General features: G+C 40.8%; 1 protein-coding gene across 28 annotated transcripts in view; it reads right to left on the bottom strand.

Moving 5' to 3' along the window:
• The window catches only part of ANK3 (ankyrin 3), a 391,181-nt gene that overhangs the window by 269,767 nt on the left and 100,721 nt on the right, over window positions 1–20,693 (bottom strand). Inside the window, exon 1 of one of the 28 annotated variants that reach the window (XM_040362009.1) lies at window positions 20,386–20,424. The exons of the other annotated variants lie outside the window; for them this stretch is intronic. Coding sequence (XP_040217943.1) covers window positions 20,386–20,409 — 24 coding nt within the window. The 5' untranslated portion in view covers window positions 20,410–20,424. Of the gene's footprint in view, window positions 1–20,385; window positions 20,425–20,693 lie in introns of those variants that run through there. 28 annotated transcript variants of the gene reach the window in all.

Raw genomic sequence — 20,693 nt, 5'->3', positions numbered from 1 at the left:
TTTGAGGGGGGCACACAGCAAATGTTAACACTTTTTTTTACCTTAATGCAAGAAATGCATTGAGGTAAAAAAGTTTCAACCACTTTAACTGAACAGTACATATAGCCGTTCAGAGGCTGTTTGACCTGTATTGCCCTTGCTCTGTATTTATTTGACTGCAGCATGTCCTCTTAAGGTGCTTTTGAACTGTAGGCAAACACTGCATGCATTTGAATGGAGTGTCTGAACAGAAAACCTATTAACATGAACCTAACATTTTATTGTATTTATCATGACACCCTCTAATCCCTAAAAGTCGTGTACTCACCTATCCTAGTCCATTTTAATTATATTTTAGGTGGATCCCAATGGGCTAAGTTAGTCTCTGTTTTTTAATATGCTATATGAACTTCAATGAAGACAACCCCCGAAAAAAAGTCCGACTTTGTTCTAATCCACCAGTGAGTTTTTGATGTTCCTCCCAAAATCTGTGTGCTTTTGAAAAAAAGGATTTCCAAACTTTTCAGTACAAGGATTACAAATATTTGCAGGCCAAACAAAAGTCCCCCCTTAAATCAGGGACCCCATTAGCAACCCCCCCCCTCTACATCAGGATCCTCATCAGAGTCCTCCTTACTTCAGAGTCCCTATCAGAACCTTTATTATATTAGTGTTCCTATCAAAGTCCCTCTATCCAATCCCCCCTTTTTTTTTACAATCCCCCTTAAATCAGAGCCAGAGACCATAGGCAACCTATGCTGACCCAATCTGTGCACACTGAGGATATGCCACTGATCCTAGCTGGGAGTGGGATAAAGCCTGGATATTGCCCACAGGTCATAGTTTGGAGACCCCTGTTCTAGAACCTCCGTTGAATTATCCTTTACGTGCAGACCAAGGAAGTCAAGCGGATCTCACCAATACAGTCTCAAAGAGATATAACAAGCTGTCAGGTGGATCAACTTTGAAGCATCAACCAAAAACTAAAATGTCAGTTTTTAGTAGACTGACCCTTTAAGCTGTGTCCTACGTTTGAATGCTGCTTGATGCCATGGAGGTCTTTGCACATTTAATGAATACAGTGTTTAGGAGCATCAGTATGCTTTTTTTCACGATTAAACAAGCTAAATGAGCTCAATTGAAACATTAAGAACCTGTACAAGCACAATGTAACAAAATATCTAATGGTAACACCATGTACAAAATTATGTTATTGACCTGGCTTTGAATATCAACGTAGCAAAGATGTGTATAAAGGTAGAATAACTTTAACAGTGTGCACAACTGAAACAGAGTGTTCATTTTATTATATCTAATTCTGCACTGACCTTCACTCTGGAAATAACATTGAACTAATGAAGAAGTATATGCAAAAAAACTGCTATGCTGGGGCTCACATAATACTGATTTGTATATCTGGCACTCGTTTCGCTATACAGTCTACAGATGTTTCTTTATACCGTTTTACTGTCTCTCTGACACTGCTGCAGACTCGAATAGAAGTATTCCACAAAATACCATCGATTTTTTACTAATCATTATGTCTTATAATCCATTCCCTACAATAAACCACTCCGTACATACACTGGACATTGCTTATATATATATGGGAGTGTGCTACAAAGTGATATTCAATGTCACAACAATCATCGGGGGAGTTTCTGAAATCTAGGACAATTGTAACAGCCTGTGTAGTGTATTTTACTTTGAAACCACATTGGATCTATGATAATTAACCGCTCTCAATGTGGCAAGCAATCTGGAGCTGACTGAAGAGTTTATTATTACAAGAGAAAACAGCCAGAGAGCAGGTTATGCAGTCTTTCTAGGAACAAAAATAGACTTCACACAATAAATGTTGTCTTCTAGTCCAGTGCTTCTTAGGCCGAGTTCACATTTATGCAATTGTTGGATTTCCCATATTCAATTCTCATGACAGGAGACTGTGACCGGTTCTCAATGGAGGCAGTTCACAGATCTCTGGGGTGGCCGTGGAGCTTACAACAGATGGGTCCTGTGCGTCTTTGGCTTTGTTTTAGGTCCGAATTCAGGCACAAATTCAGACCTAATTCAGACCTGAAATGGTGATGCACTTGACCCCCTTCTGTGCCCCGCACCGTACATGGTGTGAACCCAGCCTATGGCCTGTTGGGGGTACTTGAGGACTGAGGTTGGTGTAGTCCGATCAATCCAACTGCTTAGAGGTGCACACATAAACCAAGGTGTTCATATATGCAAGGGCAACCCAACTACCCTCAAGTATAACTGTCTAAAAACAAGACTGTAAACATGCACACTGGAGATTCACATTTATGTGAAGAGTGGAGAGGTTGACAAGATGGTTGCACAAGATGGTCACCTCCACAGCTGGAATGAGTGATGCTCATTGCATACCTATGGGTACCTCAAGGATTATATCTGTAGTACAGGCAAAATAAATGACACCATTGAATTATTTGGCTTTTCAGGTTTATAATATGATCACACTTGTAGATAAAGTGCGACATGGAAACTGAAGAACTGTCTTCAACAGCAGAAATTATATACGACAAAAATATCTGAATATCTATAATCCACAACAGCAACACCAGCTCTGTATTGCCTCATTTTGCAGCTTCTCAATGAGGAGACCCATAGACACCGTGGGTGATCAGATAATATTTTTTTACATTTCTTCAGTTCCTTCCTGGTTTCTTGCCTAGGCAAATGATGCCATACATCCCTGGAGTCTTCAGGAAGGGAAGAGGGGAGGAGGAGTTTTCTCAGCTAACCACACTTTCCTGCATGCATCCCTGAGCTAAGAACAGATGGATTACAGGAAGTAAATGCTACATGAATTATTTGCCCTTACCCTTACACAGTCAGAATGGTAGGGGATTGTTTTTTTAAGTGATTTCTCAGCAAATTAAAGCATAGAGATATGGATGGATAGATGGAGGAGCGTGCTTTGAATATTAAAAATTAATGAAATTGTGTTTTTAGTTTGTGCTCAGATGCAGTGAAGATCCACTTTAAGGCATTACACACATCTTGCTCTGTAAAAGAAGGATGTTCTTAAACATTACAATGTCTAGGGAAGAGAGTGCTCCAATATACCACTGTTAATAACTGATAAATCAGTTTAGATGCCATTCCTACATTTATATAAACTCAAACTGGACATCATTAGCAATGAAAACGTTATACGAACATTTTAGGTGAAAATTGTAAATAACTGAGAACAATTACTGGACTGCTCTCTCTGGACAAATACATAGAATTAGGAGAAAATCTACGTAATTACAGCATGGACTTATACAGAAAAAAAAGAGCAGTGTATAAAAAAATACATGTTATTAAATGGGATATTCATTTATACAGACCCAAAAAACAAACTAAACTAAGAGGCAACTTTGGACAAAAGAGGTCAATTGGGACCCATATGTATAGCCTTACGGTTACCAAATCTTGAGAAGTCTAAATGAACAGTTGGTGTTGCCTAAAGCAAGCAAAGGTATTCTACTTTACAATACGTTTTACACAATGCCCACAATTGTGTATCCAAGTGGCCTCAACAAACGCAAAAACTGAATAAACCAACTTTATGCAAAAATCGTTCATTAATATGATACATACAATTGCCATGCAAGCTTTTTTTTGGAATTTTGTGTTAATAAAATTACATAATTTTAAACTGCCACTAGTTATGATTAATTCAAACTAAAAAAAAAAACCTCAAAGGCTTTCTTGTATGGAACATTCTGTACTCTGTCGATATACAGACAGAACTCTCCAATAAATATTATTTCCTGCCCATGGGATTAGTTCACTGCAGTCCTGGTCTTACAACACTGGCACTGATAATGTGAATGCAACAAGATAACACTCCCACACAGTACTTACTGGCAACAGTTAAAGTGGCTGTAAACCTCTGACATGAAATATGAACAAAGCATATCTCTTTATAGTGTGTACTTGTCTGAATCCAGAGCACTAAGTGTAATTTCTGTGTGCTGCCTCGTTCCTCTGCCATCTGCATGAGTCACTTCTGAAGCCTCGTACACACGACCGAGGAACTCGACGGGCGAAACACATCGTTTTGCTCGTCGAGTTCCTTGTGAAGCCGTCGAAACTCGACAAGCCAATTTTCTCCATTCCCGTCAAGGAAATAGAGAACATGCTCTCTTTTTGTTTTGTCAAGTTTCTCGACAGTTTCCTCAAGGAAAATGTACACACGACCGGTTTCCTCGGCAAAAAAATATCTCCCAGCAAGTTTCTTGCTGGTTTTTGCAGAGAAACTTGGTCGTGTGTACGAGGCCTGACACATTTTCCTGACATCAAGAGGTAAAAAGGTGACAGGGGAGCTCCAGCACATGGCCTGAGATGGACAGCCTCAGCTCTGTTCCTGTGTGCTGTGTGAAGGGGATGTGTCCCTTCCTACCAATCAGCACCCATCACTGAGTGTAACGTCAGCTCCCCATTCCCTACTTTCTAAATTCTGGTCTCTGTGAGTGATCAGGTGATCAAATAACATCTGGCTCCCAAATGCAAGATTGTGGCCTGGAAGAAGACTTTTGAACAATCGGGTGCAAGGAAGATTATGCTGGACTTCATGGGCTGGTAAAGATGTGCTTTTTAAAAAACAGCACCTAAAGTACTTATAGCTGTTGACTTTTGGTTTTCCCGTAGCTGAGTAACGTTCTTCGATTTTATTAAGAGCGAACGTTCCTCTTTAATGATGCTGACAGGGAAGGCTTATCAGCAACACAGGATCTGTTATTATCCCAGCTGTGTGCATTAAAGTAAATCTTCAACATATGACCTGGTGGGGGTGCCTGATGACTAGCATTAGGAAACACTAATCTACTGTACACAATGGAAAGTAAGAACCCCCCACATGCAAGAACATCGTTGTTTTGAAATAATGCAATTAAACAGCTTCCTTTCACAACTGAACATAAATGACCGCTATGCGTTAGCTAGTAGCTTTTGGTTCTGAAGATCCATCCAAAATAAAAACCACACTTCTTTGTGCCTTGATGCCAGGAATGGAAATCCATTACTGGCAAATAGTATTATCGCAAGTGATAATGACATTGAATCTCACTTGGCTCCACACTTCCTCCCACGCCATCATAAAGGACTGACGTTAGCTATTCCAGCTAATATCCAGCCTATGCTCGCTCTGTAAGAACTGACATAGTTCTATTTTACATTGTATGGCTGCTGCCCCTCACAAAGCTGTTTTTGTAAACATCAACTGTGCCCTAACAGACGTCACGCTTTGAGGTAACACAAGTTCACGCCATCTAAATAAGGCAATTGTTCCAAAAACAAGTGTTCAGCATTGCCCGCATCCTGTTTCGGGACACGGGCCAATGCATTTTCTTACTCAGCACAGACAGAAGCTGCTAGAGGTTTTCCTTACAACAAAAACAATTAATGGACAAAGCGATCAGCATATAATGCCCTAATAAACAAAATATTTATTCAGAAAGTATCAAATCATGACATATTTTAAGACCATTTTTTGTTGATATCTGGTCGTTCACATCTATGCATTGCGATTGTGATGCGGCAACAAAAAGAGTTCTGTGCGAGTCTGTGTAGATTTTTACATATTTCAGAAATCACAGCTGCGCCCAATCCCATACAAAAACGCATTCAATTTGCATTACAATCGCACTGTCTAGCACAAATTGCAATGCAAAATCACACTGAACTTCAGGAAAGATCTGCATGAGAATCGCACGCATTTGCATCGTATAAGTGTGAAATTCCTTGTATTCCTTGGAAAAATACAAGGCATTCTGCAAATTGCAGCAGTGCTAAGTGACTCACCCCTGTGGTTACTAAGCAAAAGGGCAGCTGCTTGTCAATGTACCCAGAAGACAAGGTGGCATCTTGTACAATTACCAAACTTTTAGCTGCATTCCAGACACCCTTATCAGTACTTTGATAGGTTTAGCAGAATATAAAGCTTGCCATAGATGGATTGTATCTCGGTCATCCAGCGATCGACCGTCTTGGGTACATCCAGCTTGCCGTATATTTAGCATGCAATTATTTTTAGCTAGCAACAATAACTGTGTCTTCCCGGAAGGGATGGCTTCCGGTGCACCCCAACAGGAAGAACACAATGGCTCAGGAGGAAGAATCCCCCCCCATCAACACTGATTGTGTTGAAGTAGGAATCAAGCGATTTTATGAAAATCTATGGCAGGCCTAACACAATCCACATCTCAGACTTGTGGGCATCATAAAACTTTCAGAGTAACTAGAAAATTAAAAGTAATCCCTTTTCACTAACAGTATCAGATTTATCACCTTTCATAAATAGCTTATATGGTAGAACAGCCAAATACGCATTTCCGACTGGCTGTAAACTGGACACATCAACTCTCCTAGGTGAAAAAGCCATCTTATTCCCATCTGTATTCATTCAAAAGGTAATTTCAAGCTGGTCAATAATACACAAGTTACCAGAATGCAAACTAAGTATTCAAAGACATTAATTCCTGTATAAACCTGTACATGGTCATAAACATGGTGACATTCATTAGACCTTCGTATTGGTCAGATCATGTCTGTACACACTCATCTCAAGAACAAAAAAGAGGGGGCCGCATCCGCAGTTTGGAGCTCTCTTTTTACCATTAAAACAAGGATCATTAGCCAAGAACCTTCTTATGCTCATTGATTGGACAAACGCACAGAAACAGGACAATAAGTATTTTTACCTTTAATTCCTTTTTATTTCTTTGTTGCACTATTGTATATGTATGTATAGTATCAGGATGCCTGCCTTTACATGCACATGAACTTTAATGGCATCCCAGTCTTAGTCTCAGGGCAGAGACGCCGGGGAACATATGCAGCATCGGTCTGATGCTGCATCCACCGAGGTCAGTATGAATTGGAAATTTTGTTTTAAGGCTTTAGATTAGGATAAACTAAGGAGTGTCCAAGGTGGTCTGCTGTCAAACTGCTCTAGAACAATGGATCCAGGGCCCTTTTCAACCAGGGTGCCGAGAGGTTTCTTCAGGGCAAATGCCTAAAAATTTTACTAAAATTTTAGACAAGCCAGCAGGTAGATCAAGCCTGCCTTTTAGTTACAGAAAGCCAGGGGTTTTCATTATGCACCATTACGATTTTCTAGACACTGGCATCCTATAAACCAATGTTGTCATCAGTTAATAAGGAGGATGTCTGTTGCTGCCTCCACAGCATCCTTGTTTGACCCTCCTGTGCCCCTCTCCCTTAGCACTGGGGTCACATTAGCTGACTGATGGAGAGAAATTGAGGAAGAAAAGAAACATTGGAATACTAGTGTGCAAAAGTGTATTTGCTTTGAAAGAGTAAATCACCTCTAACATTGGGTACACGCGATCGGTTTTCCTGTTGGAAAAAGTCTGATGAGAGCCTTTGGAATCCCGACTGTGTGTATGCTCCATCAGACTTTTTCAAACAGAAAAACTGCTGAAAAAAGATAGAGCACAATCTCTTTTTTCCTGTCAGGAAAAAACTGTTTGGAATTTTCCGATCGTGTGTACAAATCCCAACGCGCAAAATTTTGACGCATGCTCGAAAACAAATCGACGTATGCTCAGAAGCATAGAACTTAATTTTCTCGGCTTGTCGTAGTTTTTTACGTCACCACGATTTTGGCAATCAAAAGTTCACCGAACTTTTGTGTGACCGTGTGTATGCAAGGCAGACTTGAGCGGAATTCCATCGGAAAAAACATCTGTTTTTTTTCCCAATGTTAAAACCGCTCGTGTGTACGGGGAATAAGTGTGGATGTTGCTGCATTTTGTAAAGCTACTAGAATAGTTATTTACATTTTAGAGTGGGGTGCTTCGAGACTGTCTATAACTTAAAAGGGTGCCTTGAGATGGTCTATAATTTTAAAGGGCGCCTTGACTGAAAAAAGGTTGAGAAACACTGGTCTAGATTGTAATATGTATTTTTTTTTAAGCAGTGTCTCTAACACAATGGGGTTCATATACTAAAGACAAAAAGGCTATTCACTTTGTAAGGCAATTTGCTTTTTGCAAGGGAATTTCCCTTAGCTTAGTGAATGCAGTGAAAATTCACTTTGCAAAGAATACCCAGTCACAGACAAGATTTTTTTTAAAAAAAAAGCTGTATTTTTGATTGAACATGATTGGATGATGGAAGTCAGAACAGTTTCCCCGTATTCACCAAGCTAAAAGAAAGTTTGTGAGCATCTTATTTGCCTTTAGTAAATCGATCCCAATGTTTTCTTAGATCTATTTCTTTTCAGATCCTGCTTGCTTTGAACTTGTTTCACATGGAAATACAAAAGCGCTTCCATATATTTAGCGATCATCTTTTTACCTTCCAATCTTTTTTTACTTTTAGACCTCAGAGAAACAGAGATTTGTGTATCCTGGTTACTATGACGATAAGGTAACATACGTCTTGTTCTCGGAGCTAACGTTTTGTGATATTATTCTGTATGACTTGAAAAATGGGCAGCGTTGCCTGCAACTGTCATCTGTGCTTGTTTAATTACATGCAAATGTGAAATAAAAAATGCATGCGCTTTGGAAAGATGAAGCACTACACAGAAATTCTGGTTTAGATCCTGTTCAAATGCTCTAGGGTCCAAGTGTATGCACGTCTGTTATAAAGTTTATGGCTGTACCATGCTAAAACAATTCTATACATTAAAACTTTTTCGTACAATTACAAGAAATATAATCCAAGGTACAAATTATCATTTATTTGTGCAAAACACACACAAACCATTTATCAAGGTTGCTAGAATGATACAGCAGCTTAACTAAGGCAATTTGTTCCACTTTAGCTTTGTGGATATTTCAGCATCCTCTTTGCATTCTAAAATGAACCAACATGGCCAAGTGTAGCCTTGGCTAATCCAGTCCTCTTCATTCTTCAAGCTCATGTGAACTGCCAACCAAATCCCTAAATGCTTTACAAAAGATTCCATATTTATAGAGAAATAGTCATTACTATTTATCATTATTATTATTTTACAATCTCTTATAATAAACACATTTCTTTCTGTTGCGGAGGAAAAAAAGGACCTTACTGTAAATTTCAACACAATTACAAAAAAAAAAAAATGTTTTCTTATGAAGCAGGAAAACCAGCAGATAATTACTTGTAAGTTAAACCAGCAAGCGGGAACATATGAAAAGTAAGAGGATTAAGAGGATTTAGATTCCAAAGGAAAGTCCGTATAGTGCCTTCTAAACCCAGATACAAACCATCTCCACTGTCAAGAATCAATGTTTATTGTAGATGGTTTAGGAATAATACAGGCCGTATTATGCACTTGCGTTACTTGATCCTAGAGCCTTGGTGTGCTGCCCTTTACCTGGCGCAAGTACAAAACTGTACATGACAGCTGTCTTACAGGATGAGACTTCCGGCTGGGAAGAACTATGAACACTGGCTGTCTGCATCCAGAATTGTTTCATTGTTGACACTGTATTTTCTAGTCATCATCTCCTAAAGATTTGTGGACAAATAGTGAAACTTTTCACACCAGGAGGCACAGAAACATATGGGATATCCATCTTAAGGCCACGTACACACGGTCGGTCCAAACCGATGAAAACGCACTGAAGTTCTGTTTCATCGGTCCAAACCGACCGTGTGTACCCCCCATCGGTCTGTTGCCATTCGGTCCCAAAACAGAGAACTTGCTTTAAAATCGAACCGATGGACGCCTGACCGATAGGTCAAAACTGATGGTTAGTACGCAAAAGCATCGGTTCCAAACCAGGGCATGCTCAGAATCAAGTGGACGCATGCTTGGAAGCATTGAACTTCATTTTTTTCAGCACGCCGTTGTGTTTTACATCACCGCGTTGGACTCGATCGGTTTTTGAACTGATGGTGTGTACGCACATCAGACCATCAGTCTGCTTCAGCGGTGAACCGATGAAAATGGTCCGTCGGACCATTCTCATCGGATGAACTGATCGTGTGTACGCGGCCTAACACATATTACTCTCAAGCAATAATAGATTGCTAAAATTACTCAACGTTTATATTGAGCAAGTAATGTTGCATTTTTTTCTCAAATTTTGCCACTTTTTTTACATGCATTTTGACATTTTTTAAATGCACATTTTGGAACTTTTATTAATGTGCACTATGTAGTTTTTGTTGACGCACATTTTGCTGTGGGTTTTTTTTTATTTACATTTTGGCGCTTCAACGCACACTGGGGCAGATCCACAAAAGGATTACGCCGGCGTATCTACTGATACGCCGGTGTAATTTTTAATTTCCTGCGTCGTATCTTTGTTTTGTATCCACAAAACAAGATACAACGGCATCTGTGCTCGATCCGACAGGCATACGTCTTAGTACGCCGTCGGATCTAAGCTGCAATTTTTCGGCGGCCGCTAGGTGGCGTTCCCGTCGAAATCCGCGTTGAGTATGCAAATTAGCTAGTTACAGCGATCCACGAACGTACGTCGGCCCGGCGCATTTTTTTACGTCGTTTTCGTTCGGCTTTTTCCGGCGTATAGTTAAAGCTGCTATATGGTGACGTACTCAATGTTAAGTATGGCCGTCGTTCCCACGTACAAGTCTTTCGCGAATAGAAATTTGCGTAGAATGACGTCACCGTCGTAAGCATTGGCTTCTTCTGGTCAAATTCCGCGCATGCGTAGTTAAAAAAAACGTTGTTTACGTCGGGTCACAACGTATTTACATAAAACACGCCCCCATTACATCCATTTGAATTCCGCGCCCTTACGCCGCAAGAGATACACTACGCCGCCGTAACTTACGGCGCATTTTCGTTGAGGATTCAAAACAAAAACAAGTAAGTTACAGCGGCATATTGTGTATCTTAGATACGCTACGCCCGGCGCACTAATACGCCGTTGTACGTGGATCTACCCCACAGTGTTTATACACAGACGCTGCACCTTAGCTTTGTGTCTTCCTTACAGCTTCCTAGCTGTTCTGTTCCCCATGGACTACCTCTCAGGCTCAAGCCTTGCTCTGTCCTGACCTGGACACCATGGTATGTGTGTCAAAGTCAACAATCAAGAGAAGACTTCACCAGAGTGAATACAGAGGGTTCACCACAAGATGTAAACCATTGGTGAGCCTCAAAAACAGGAAGGCCAGATTAGAGTTTGCCAAACAACATCTAAAAAAGCCTTTACAGTTCTGGAACATCCTATGGACAGATGAGACCAAGATCAACTTGTACCAGAGTGATGGAAAGAGAAGAGTATGAAGAAGGAAAGAAACTGCTCATAATCCAAAGCATACCACCTCATCAGGAAGCATGGTGGTGGTAGTGTCATGGCGTGGGCATGTATGGCTGCCAATGGAACTGGTTCTCTTGTATTTATTGATGATGTGACTGCTGACAAAAGCAGCAGGATGAATTCTGAAGTGTTTTGAGCAATATTATCTTCTCATATTCAGCCAAATGCTTCAGAACTCATTGGATGGCGATTCACAGTGCAGATGGACAATGACCCGAAGCATACTGCGAAAGCAACCAAAGAGTTTTTTAAGGGAAAGAAGTGGAATGTTATGCAATGGCCAAGTCAATCACCTGACCCGATTGAGTATGCATTTCACTTGCTGAAAACAAAACTGAAGGGAAAATGCCCCAAGAACAAGCAGGAACTGAAGACAGTTGCAGTAGAGGCCTGGCAGAGCATCACCAGGGATGAAACCCAGCATCTGGTGATGTCTATGCGTTCCAGACTTCAGGCTGTAATTGACTGCAAAGGATTTGCAACCAAGTATTAAAAAGTGAAAGTTTGATTTATGATTGTTAATCCGTCCCATTACTTTTGGTCCCTTAAAAAGTGGGAGGCACATATACAAACTGCTGTAATTCTTACACCGTTCACCTGATTTGGATGTAAATACCCTCAAATTAAAGCTGAAAGTCTTTTAAAGCACATCTTGTTTGTTTCTTTTCAAATCAATTGTGGTGGTGTGTAGAGCCAAAAAGATTAGAATTGTGTCGATGTCCCAATATTTATGCACCTGACTATATGTACCAGCAAGTTGTAATACCATTCTTTTGATTCACCTGCCACACATCCAGATGCAACAAATCTTCAGTAATGTACAATGTAGGTCCAAGGAAATCATGGCATAAGGAAGCAAAATCATATTCTGTCTAGAAACACTTCTTAGTGCCTTTCACTGAAATTGCAAGGTAGCTAATATTTTATACCACTTCCCGAGGTTAAAGGGTTAGTAAAGGAATATTTTTTTTGTTGCTTTAAAATAACAAACATGTGATACTTACCTCCACTGTTCAGTTCGTTTTGCACAGAGTGGCACCGATCCACGTCTTATGGCCGCTCGCTGTATCACTCGGCCCTGCCCCTCGGCGCACCGCGTCACTGGATGTTGACAGCAGTGGCAGCCAATGGCTGCGCTGCTCTCAATCTATTCGCTCTAGCGAATCAGCGGCCAGGTGAAGAGGATCTCGGGACCGCGCGGGACTTTCGAGGGGTCAGGTACCCCTATAAAATAGCACATCCAGAAGGGTGAAGCCACTACTCTATCACAGTTAAAGAGGATCTTCACTCTTGTTTTCTTCTTTAAAGAATATTGCTACTTTCTCCCCTCCTTTCATGTAATCAAAGATACTATATATTTTTTTCCTAAGTGGGAAAAACATCCCCCTTCCTACCCGAAGCCTCCTAGGATACTCATGTCATGCATCCCACAAGGCTGGGTGGCAACCTAAATCACAGTGCATATGCACCAAGCACTCTCCACCACACTGAGCATGGCATGTCATCAGAGGGCTTTACATAAAATGCTGGAATTGATGGATGTGTATGTTTTTCAATGACAACACAGTGGACAAGGTAAGGCCGATCATAGATTGATCTTATTTCAGCCGGTTCAGCAGGGACCGGGAGAATTTAAATTCATGTTTAGTCAGGGTGATTGACTTCTGTAAAAATGCCCTGTCAGATTTTCACACTTGATCAGTGCCACAAGCTATAGCCGGCAGCGCTTATCAGTGTAATCGGTCGGTGGGGGAGCCTCCCCGCTGTCAAAATATAATAGCTTAGCAGGGAGGATTGGGGAAATTAGCGATTTTTTTATTCACCTCGCTTACTTAACAGAATAAGACAAAACGTGTGGAGGGAAGTAAATTCCCTCTTTAATAAATACAGTAATGTCATCTCCTCACCCACAGCCTGCAGATAAGGACAATGAAACCGCAGCGAGATACTAATTAGGCCTAGTCTACATTCTTGTGGTTGAAGTGTTTCTTGCATAATTTATTAAAGAAAGTTGCCTATGGGTGGGTAAGCACCTTATATTATGAAAGCAACTGGTTAACGTATCATCATAGGTGTGCACAGCCTATTGTATTAGGGTGTGCACCCCAAAGCTCAAACACACACTACTGATCACTTACTGTGTTTATTCAGAAAGGGAAGGGGTCAGTAAATTACATATGAAAAAGAGACAAAACACATCTGTCGAGAGATGGTGCTGCTCACCCCGAAAATGGCATCCCTGTCTATGTGCAGCGGGGACTTGTGAAAAAGAGGGGGGGGGGAGAGAATAAAAAAGGGACATAAAAATGTACCCTTGGGGTACCTGTATTGGAGCGCTTTGAGGTCAGAGCATCATTCTGGGGGATCAATGGGGCCTCCCCTATTGCGACGAAGAAGTTCAGTTTGGATTGTTCCATTCTCATCAACTTGGTCAAATTTGTTGATCTTTTATGTAATCTGTTTATGTCCCTTTTTTCTTCTCTCCCTGTCCCTCCAGACGTGGTTCTGGCCAGCTCAGTAGACTGCTTTAAGAAAGGCCTGGTTTCTTTCCTAAATGTACAGAATATAACTGAGTACTAACATTTATAGGTATAGTTGATCCAGGGTAAATCCGATTGCCTCTCGGGGGATCAGGAAGGAATTTTTTCCCCTGCTGCAGCAAATTGGATCATGCTCTGCTGGGGTTTTTTGCCTTCCTCTGGATCAACTGTGGGTATGAAGTTGGGTGTATGGGATTGCATTGTGTTTTTTATTTTGTTTGTTTATTTATTTATTTTTTTATTTTTGTTTTGTGGTTGAACTGGATGGACTTGTGTCTTTTTTCAACCTGACTAACTATGTAACTATGTGCGCACGCCTATGCGTATCATCACTACTTTCCCACAATTACATTTCCTATCCTTGCCTAATATACAAGCAGATATATTGGCTGTATAATGGTGGGTGGTCTGTACATGAGTTCATTATCTGTGTACCAGTGGTAAAGGTCCACAACAATGTGTTTTGCTAATAATTGACAAACCAAGGTACCTTTCCCTGTTATGTGATTAAAGATAACAGGCAGAATTGAACATTGCAAGTGTTGGGAGAACATTTGCTGTTGAATGTTGTTGTTCCATCCATGCAGTCACTACAGACAGCAAATGAAAGCAGGGTTTTTAGGTTTATGTAGCTAATGCAAAGATGACAAGACTTTTTTTTTTTTTTTGATTGACTACAATAGCAGTGTGACTAATGATAAAGACATACCAGCAATATCTATGGCTACAGGACAAGAAGAACATTCACTTAACTTGCTAGGTGACCTTGCAATCAGCGCTCTACAGTTCTCTTTTTAACCCATTAGACTTAGCAGCCTATACACTATTAGATTTTAGAATGAGCATCTCCACAAAAATGATTTTTGCTTTCAATGACTGGACAACATTTCAGTTGCTTTTAACATTCAATTTAGGAAGAAATGTAAATATCTGAACAAACAACACTTTCACGGTTAGAAATTTGTTCATTAATTTATTTTTTCCATCCTGCTCCTTTGAATTTTTTTGTCACTGTGGTCAAGAAATTTATATTGTTGCAACTAACCAACTTTCTCAAAATAAAAAAGTTTGAATGAAATTCTAATAGTGTATAACAGGGGTCAGGTGCCCAACCTTTTGAAGAGTGAGGGCCACTTAAGCGACTTAGTAACCAGTCGTGGTCCACAATGAATGGACCAGGCAGATGTCTGGTCAGTGTCCGCTCTCTGAATATGCAGAGCAGACACCAACACAGCCCACACTACTGAATGGGCCCTCTTATACGATCCGCCCAGATGGAAGGGGGTGGATCCCCTTTAGTTTATTTTTTTTAGAAAATTGGTGGTTTACGGGTGTAAATGGACACAAGTCCGTTTACATCTGCCGCTCCATAAAGGAGAACGGATGGTCCGATTCGGTTGAACTGATCGTGTGAAAGGGGCCTAAGGCTGTTGCTGTCCCAGGCAGAGTGCATTAGGTATCACTCCGCCTGTGATAGGTGCTATACAGGAATGATCAGCTTATACTGCTCTGCTCCACAGATGCTTGCTTCCTCTACCACCAGCTTCATTCACAACACTGATGCTCTGGGATGGCGGGTCGGCAACCCACGATGTTGGCTTGCCAACCTGCCATCCCAGAGCAGGAGGTCAAGGGCCACATCAGAGGGCTCCGCGGGCCACATGTTGGACACCCCTGGTGTATAGCCAGCATAAGACTTAATCAAGACACAAAATATTGAGGCAACAGGGCACATGAAAAGTTTCTTCCTCCTTCAAACATGCCAAAAAAACAATCTGAATTTAAAAGTTTAAAGCAGGGCTTTCAACTAGTGTTCTCAGAGAGGTCTCCAGGGGTCCCGCCGCCTTTACAGTGGATTTTTATCCGCTCAACAGTGCCTCACTTTCTACCCTATAGTTGTTGGACGACTGGATGCTTAGTGTGATGAGAGCTGGAACTATAACTCTGCCTACAGTGCATGCTCATGTGCGTTGCACTCCCATCTCAGCTAGCCTATGTGGTCCCCAGGTCATATTCAGCGGGAGCCCCTCTCCTATCCAGATCAGGGCAGAGGGGAGAACAGTATGGAGTGAGTTACTTCTCATTAAAGTGGTTGTAAACCTCAGTCATGGAACCTGAGCAGAGCATCGTTAATGTTTACTTATCTATCTCCAAAGCTCTAAGTGTTGTCTCTCTTCTCCCAACACCAGATATGAAATTTGTGTTGGGGGGGATTTAAAAAGGAGGATTTGTTTGATCTCTGTGTATCATCTGAGGCTGTTCACTTCACTTGGTATATGCAAGGGTTTATAACCACTTTAACTAGTCTCCTCTCTTACAAATCCACAGCCCCAGCCAGCCTTATCTGATAGACCACTAGCCAGTGTTCAGCTGGCCCTGAATTTGTTTTCCCTGACCACCAATGAAAATGTAAAGCTGTGCTCTGAACACCAACACAAAGTTAAATGTTTGCACTAAACACTAATACAAAAGCGAGTTTTTCACCAATAAAAAGTTAAGCTGGCCACAGATGTATACAAAATTCAGCCAGTTCAGCAGGGAGCAATGAATGGCCAGTTCCTGCTTGACAGAAGTAAATCTTAATTCCGGGACAGGAATGCTGGAAAACTTTTCTCAAATCGCTGATCAGCATATTCTGAAAGTGGAGGAGTCCCACTGTGGGGGAGGAGTGCGATCCTGCTGGCTGATCAAAAAGGGGGCGGAGTGTGATCCCGCTGGCTGATCAAAAAAAAGTGGTCCATCTATGACTAGCATTAGCGATGCCATTGCACACCAATGCAAATTCACTGTCATTCAAACATTTAGTACACAATTTTATTCTATATTTTATTAGTGTTTATTATATCTACATATTTATTTCTATATCTATAACTCATTGATCACACTAGTGTACTGTGAGCTGTAAATGAGAACATTATTTTAGGGTTTCTTCAAATTTTAAATATGCTTTCAACGGTTCCTCAAGAGCAAAGAGGTTGAGAAAGGCTAGATTAGAGGAGGTTGCCATTAGATTTTGGAGGTTGCCATTGAGTTCCCTGGTTATCATAATGATCCAATGGGTTAATTACTTTTAGAAGTGACTGCAGATTAGGAATTCCAATCGATTGGGAAACAACTTCTTGATCTCCATGCTAGTTCTGGATTAGAGACATCACTGAGATCGGAGAAACCCTGTCATGATGCATTTTAAAGTGGAGTTCCACCCATAAATATAACATTACATCAGTAGTTTTAAAAAAATGTCATTAGTCCTTTAAGAATTTTTTTTTTTTTTAGATGCCTTCAAAGTGTTGTTGCTAGGCAGAATAGTTAATCTTCCCTCTTCCCTCTTCCTCTTCCTAGGTGCTAAAGCTTCCTAACCTACACCGCACAGACTCCTGAGAATGTAGTGGGTGTAACTTTCCAGGAATCTGTGCACTCCCCAGTCTCAAAGAATCATATGACACTGCTTGTGCAGCACTGAGCATGTGCGAGATCTGCAAGGCTGAAATCCAGGAAGTCATACAGTCTGGCTTCATGATGCCCACACTTAAGATGGCCCCAGTCAATTTCTATTTTATAAAGTGTCTAAATGCTGTAACAACCTAACAAAACAGACCTTAGTTTACAGACTAACATTACTAGAATACATTAAGCTTGTGTATTACAGGGGTATTTATATTTAAAAAGTGAAATTGTGGCCGGAACTCCGCTTTAAGAAGGACATTGGCAATGGCATCCTATACATTCCTCGCAGCACATGTTTCCTTTAAGATTGCTTTAATAATGTTTTTTTTTTTTTTTTTATGTTATTTCAACAGATTTATTTGACCATGAAAGAGCTGTGTATTTGTTGCTGGCAGCTCATGCATTCTAGCATTACATGTAGGTACCCCTGGAGGAGAACTTCCTATTTCTTTAGTGAAGGCTGCATTTGCAGATACTAGATAATCCAGGAATACACTCCCCCTTTTTAGACCTCCCCTGTATAGCAGTCTGGATACTATTTGGTAGAATTAACTTCTGATAGCTAATCGCTTAAATTCCAGAACACAGCAATAGCATGGTGTGTGATGATGCTGGCCAGACACACATATTATTCCTAATATACAACATGACATTCAGTGTGTGCTGGCTTATTCCAACTAAGGCTGCAAACTGATATCAAGCTAGTTAAACGATATAACATTGCCGTAATGATTGGAATGGTGAATAAATTGAAACTAATGCCCTGTACACACGATCGGTTTGTCTGATGAAAACGGACCGATGGACCGTTTCCATCGGAAAAACCGATGGTGTGTGGGCCCCATCGGTTTGTTTTCTATCGGTGAAAAAAAAATAGAACATGTTTTACATTTTTCCTATGGATAAAAAAACGATAGAAAAAAAACGATCGTCTGTGTGGAAGTCCATCAGTCAAAAATCCACGCATGCTCAGAATCAAGTTGACGCATGCTCGGAAGCATTGAAGTTCATTTTTCTGAGCACGTCATAGTGTTTTACGTCACCGCGTTGGACACGGTCGGATTTTTGACCGATGGTGTGTAGGTAAGACTGATGAAAGTCAGCTTCATCGGATATCCGACGAAAAAATCCATCGGATTAAATTTCATCAGATATCAGATCGTGTGTACAGGGCTTAAGACCAGAGGCAGACAATCAAAGTCATGGAGAGGAAGACTTTGAAAACAAAAGGATCCATCATTGCCACAATTGGGGCAGTAAGGATGGTGATGGGTGGTCAGCTGAAAAGGACCATATTCCTCTACAAGTTCAACAAGTTTAATTCCACTCTAAGGCAAAGAGGGAAGTAGAAGACATGGGAAGTGTTCCTGACTCATTGATCTGCCACTTATATCAGGCAACTGCAATATACATTTGGTACATGTGAAATGCCATTCAAGCACATGACTAATGTTTACTGCACCAATGAAGTTACAACCACCATAAGCACAACAAGGTCACCTGTTTTCCCCTTAAAGTGGTTGTAACCCTAAAAATCAAAATAAAAAAAGATCCTGTTTCTTGTGCCATGTAATTTGTCCCTTCCTATGTTGCAATATACTAGGTTGATCCTGCCTGTTCCTGTGTCCCCTAGTCCGTGCTGACCACAGTAATCACGGCTGCTGAGCCATGATATGGTGGTCAGTTTACGTGCCTCCGTCATTCCGCTCTCTTCTGTGAGAGTCACTTTCCTCTCCCCCTCCCTCCCTGTCAGCGTGAGAGCGGCTCTCCTCCTGCCCCTTCTGCCGCTTTTCAGCTGCAATATGCAGCAAATATACATGTATTCCCTCCGAATTATGTATTAACTACAGTGTATGTGTTTTTTTTAAATGAAAGGGCTAAATACCTTTTCCCACACCACTGCAAAATCACCCAGAGGCGATTCAGTTTGCATGTATTGCGCAATATAAGTTTCTCACTCACTCACTCACTGCTGTGCATTCACATATCTTCCCTCAGCTGGCTGTCTGACTTTACATGGGAATCTCAGGCCCTCTCCCTTCATAGATCAGGAAAGAAGAGTGGAGGGGGATCACGTGACCGCACCGCTACGGTGTGAGAAAAGGTATTTAGCCTTTTAATAAAAAAAAATAAAACACATATACTGAAGTTAATGCCAGCATAATCCAGAGGTCGCTGTGACTTTACAAAAACTAAAGTTACTACATTCAAATACTTCCACATAGAGAAAAAAAAAGAAAACTAGTATTTTCTAACGCCAGTGTGCAGGGAGCTGTATACAGAAGAGCAGTGACCAATCATGTCCAAAGAGAAAATGTCACCAAGAAAAGAGTGTTCAGGTAGACATGCAGCAGTTCATGTTTTAAAAGTTTTTACATACACTATCCTGTTTTAATCTAGTCCAGGGGTCTTCAAACTACGGCCCTCCAGGTGTTCAGGAACTACAATTCCCATCATGCCTGGTCATGTCTGTGAATGTCAGTGTGTTACAATGCCCATGGGATGTGTAGTTCTACAACAGCTGGAGGGCCGTAGTTTGAGGATCCCTGATCTAGTCTGTCAGCATCTGAAATACAAAACTCAAATGATGAGAGGCCATAGTAAATGCTCCAAACACAACGCACATTTAACTAAATCTCTCCAAAAACACTAAATTTCATTAGCAGAATTACTTGGTCTGCTCTACCTTTGGTATGCTCCCAGCAGCCCAGCTTCACAAGGGGTAGACGTGCTTTAATGGGTCAACCTATTTAATTAGAATGCGGTGGAGTCAGCTTTTACGTTTTTATAAGTCTTGGATACTCCAAGAGTGGGCTCCCTTATATGACTCAGTTTCACCAAAAACTAAAATGTCACTTCTAGGAGGTCCAACCCTTTAAAACAAGTTCAATCATTTTTCCTGCAAAGCAATAGTTAATTTTTCAGAAATTAGTACAAATTTAGACTGAAATGCAACTGTTACCAAGTTCCATTAAACCCAGACACAATGCACAGCTCTGCATTTTAAAAACACATGCAAAATCCCTATATCTTTACAGCAGAATCAACATGCTACCATAGTACACACTAACCGTAACAAGCATACAGAAGATCCCAAATGTAAGGCATACTCTATCAATACTCAATATAAGAAAAAAAGGAAGATACAGTACCCACAGAGTGATGTTCTTTTCCATAGTTTAGCCCATTGAAGCTGACAAGCCACAGATAAAACCATCGATAGACAAGGGACCCAAACTAGTGCTAACAAACTCCCCGGACAACACAGTAAATACCATCCCATTGTTGTATAATCACACATGCACAGGGTCAGCACACTCCTAAATCCATCGCGGTGCCTGAATGATGATTTCACTTCTACTCTATGTGGCTAAGAACCATTGTGGTTACAGAGAAAAACACTACAGCTACACTAGTAGCTACAGCTACTAATAATTATGATATATATATATATATATAT

This window comes from Rana temporaria, chromosome 8 (genome assembly GCF_905171775.1).
Source record: "Rana temporaria chromosome 8, aRanTem1.1, whole genome shotgun sequence".
Taxonomy (NCBI): domain Eukaryota; kingdom Metazoa; phylum Chordata; class Amphibia; order Anura; family Ranidae; genus Rana; species Rana temporaria.
This window is presented reverse-complemented; position numbering and strand designations above follow the sequence as displayed.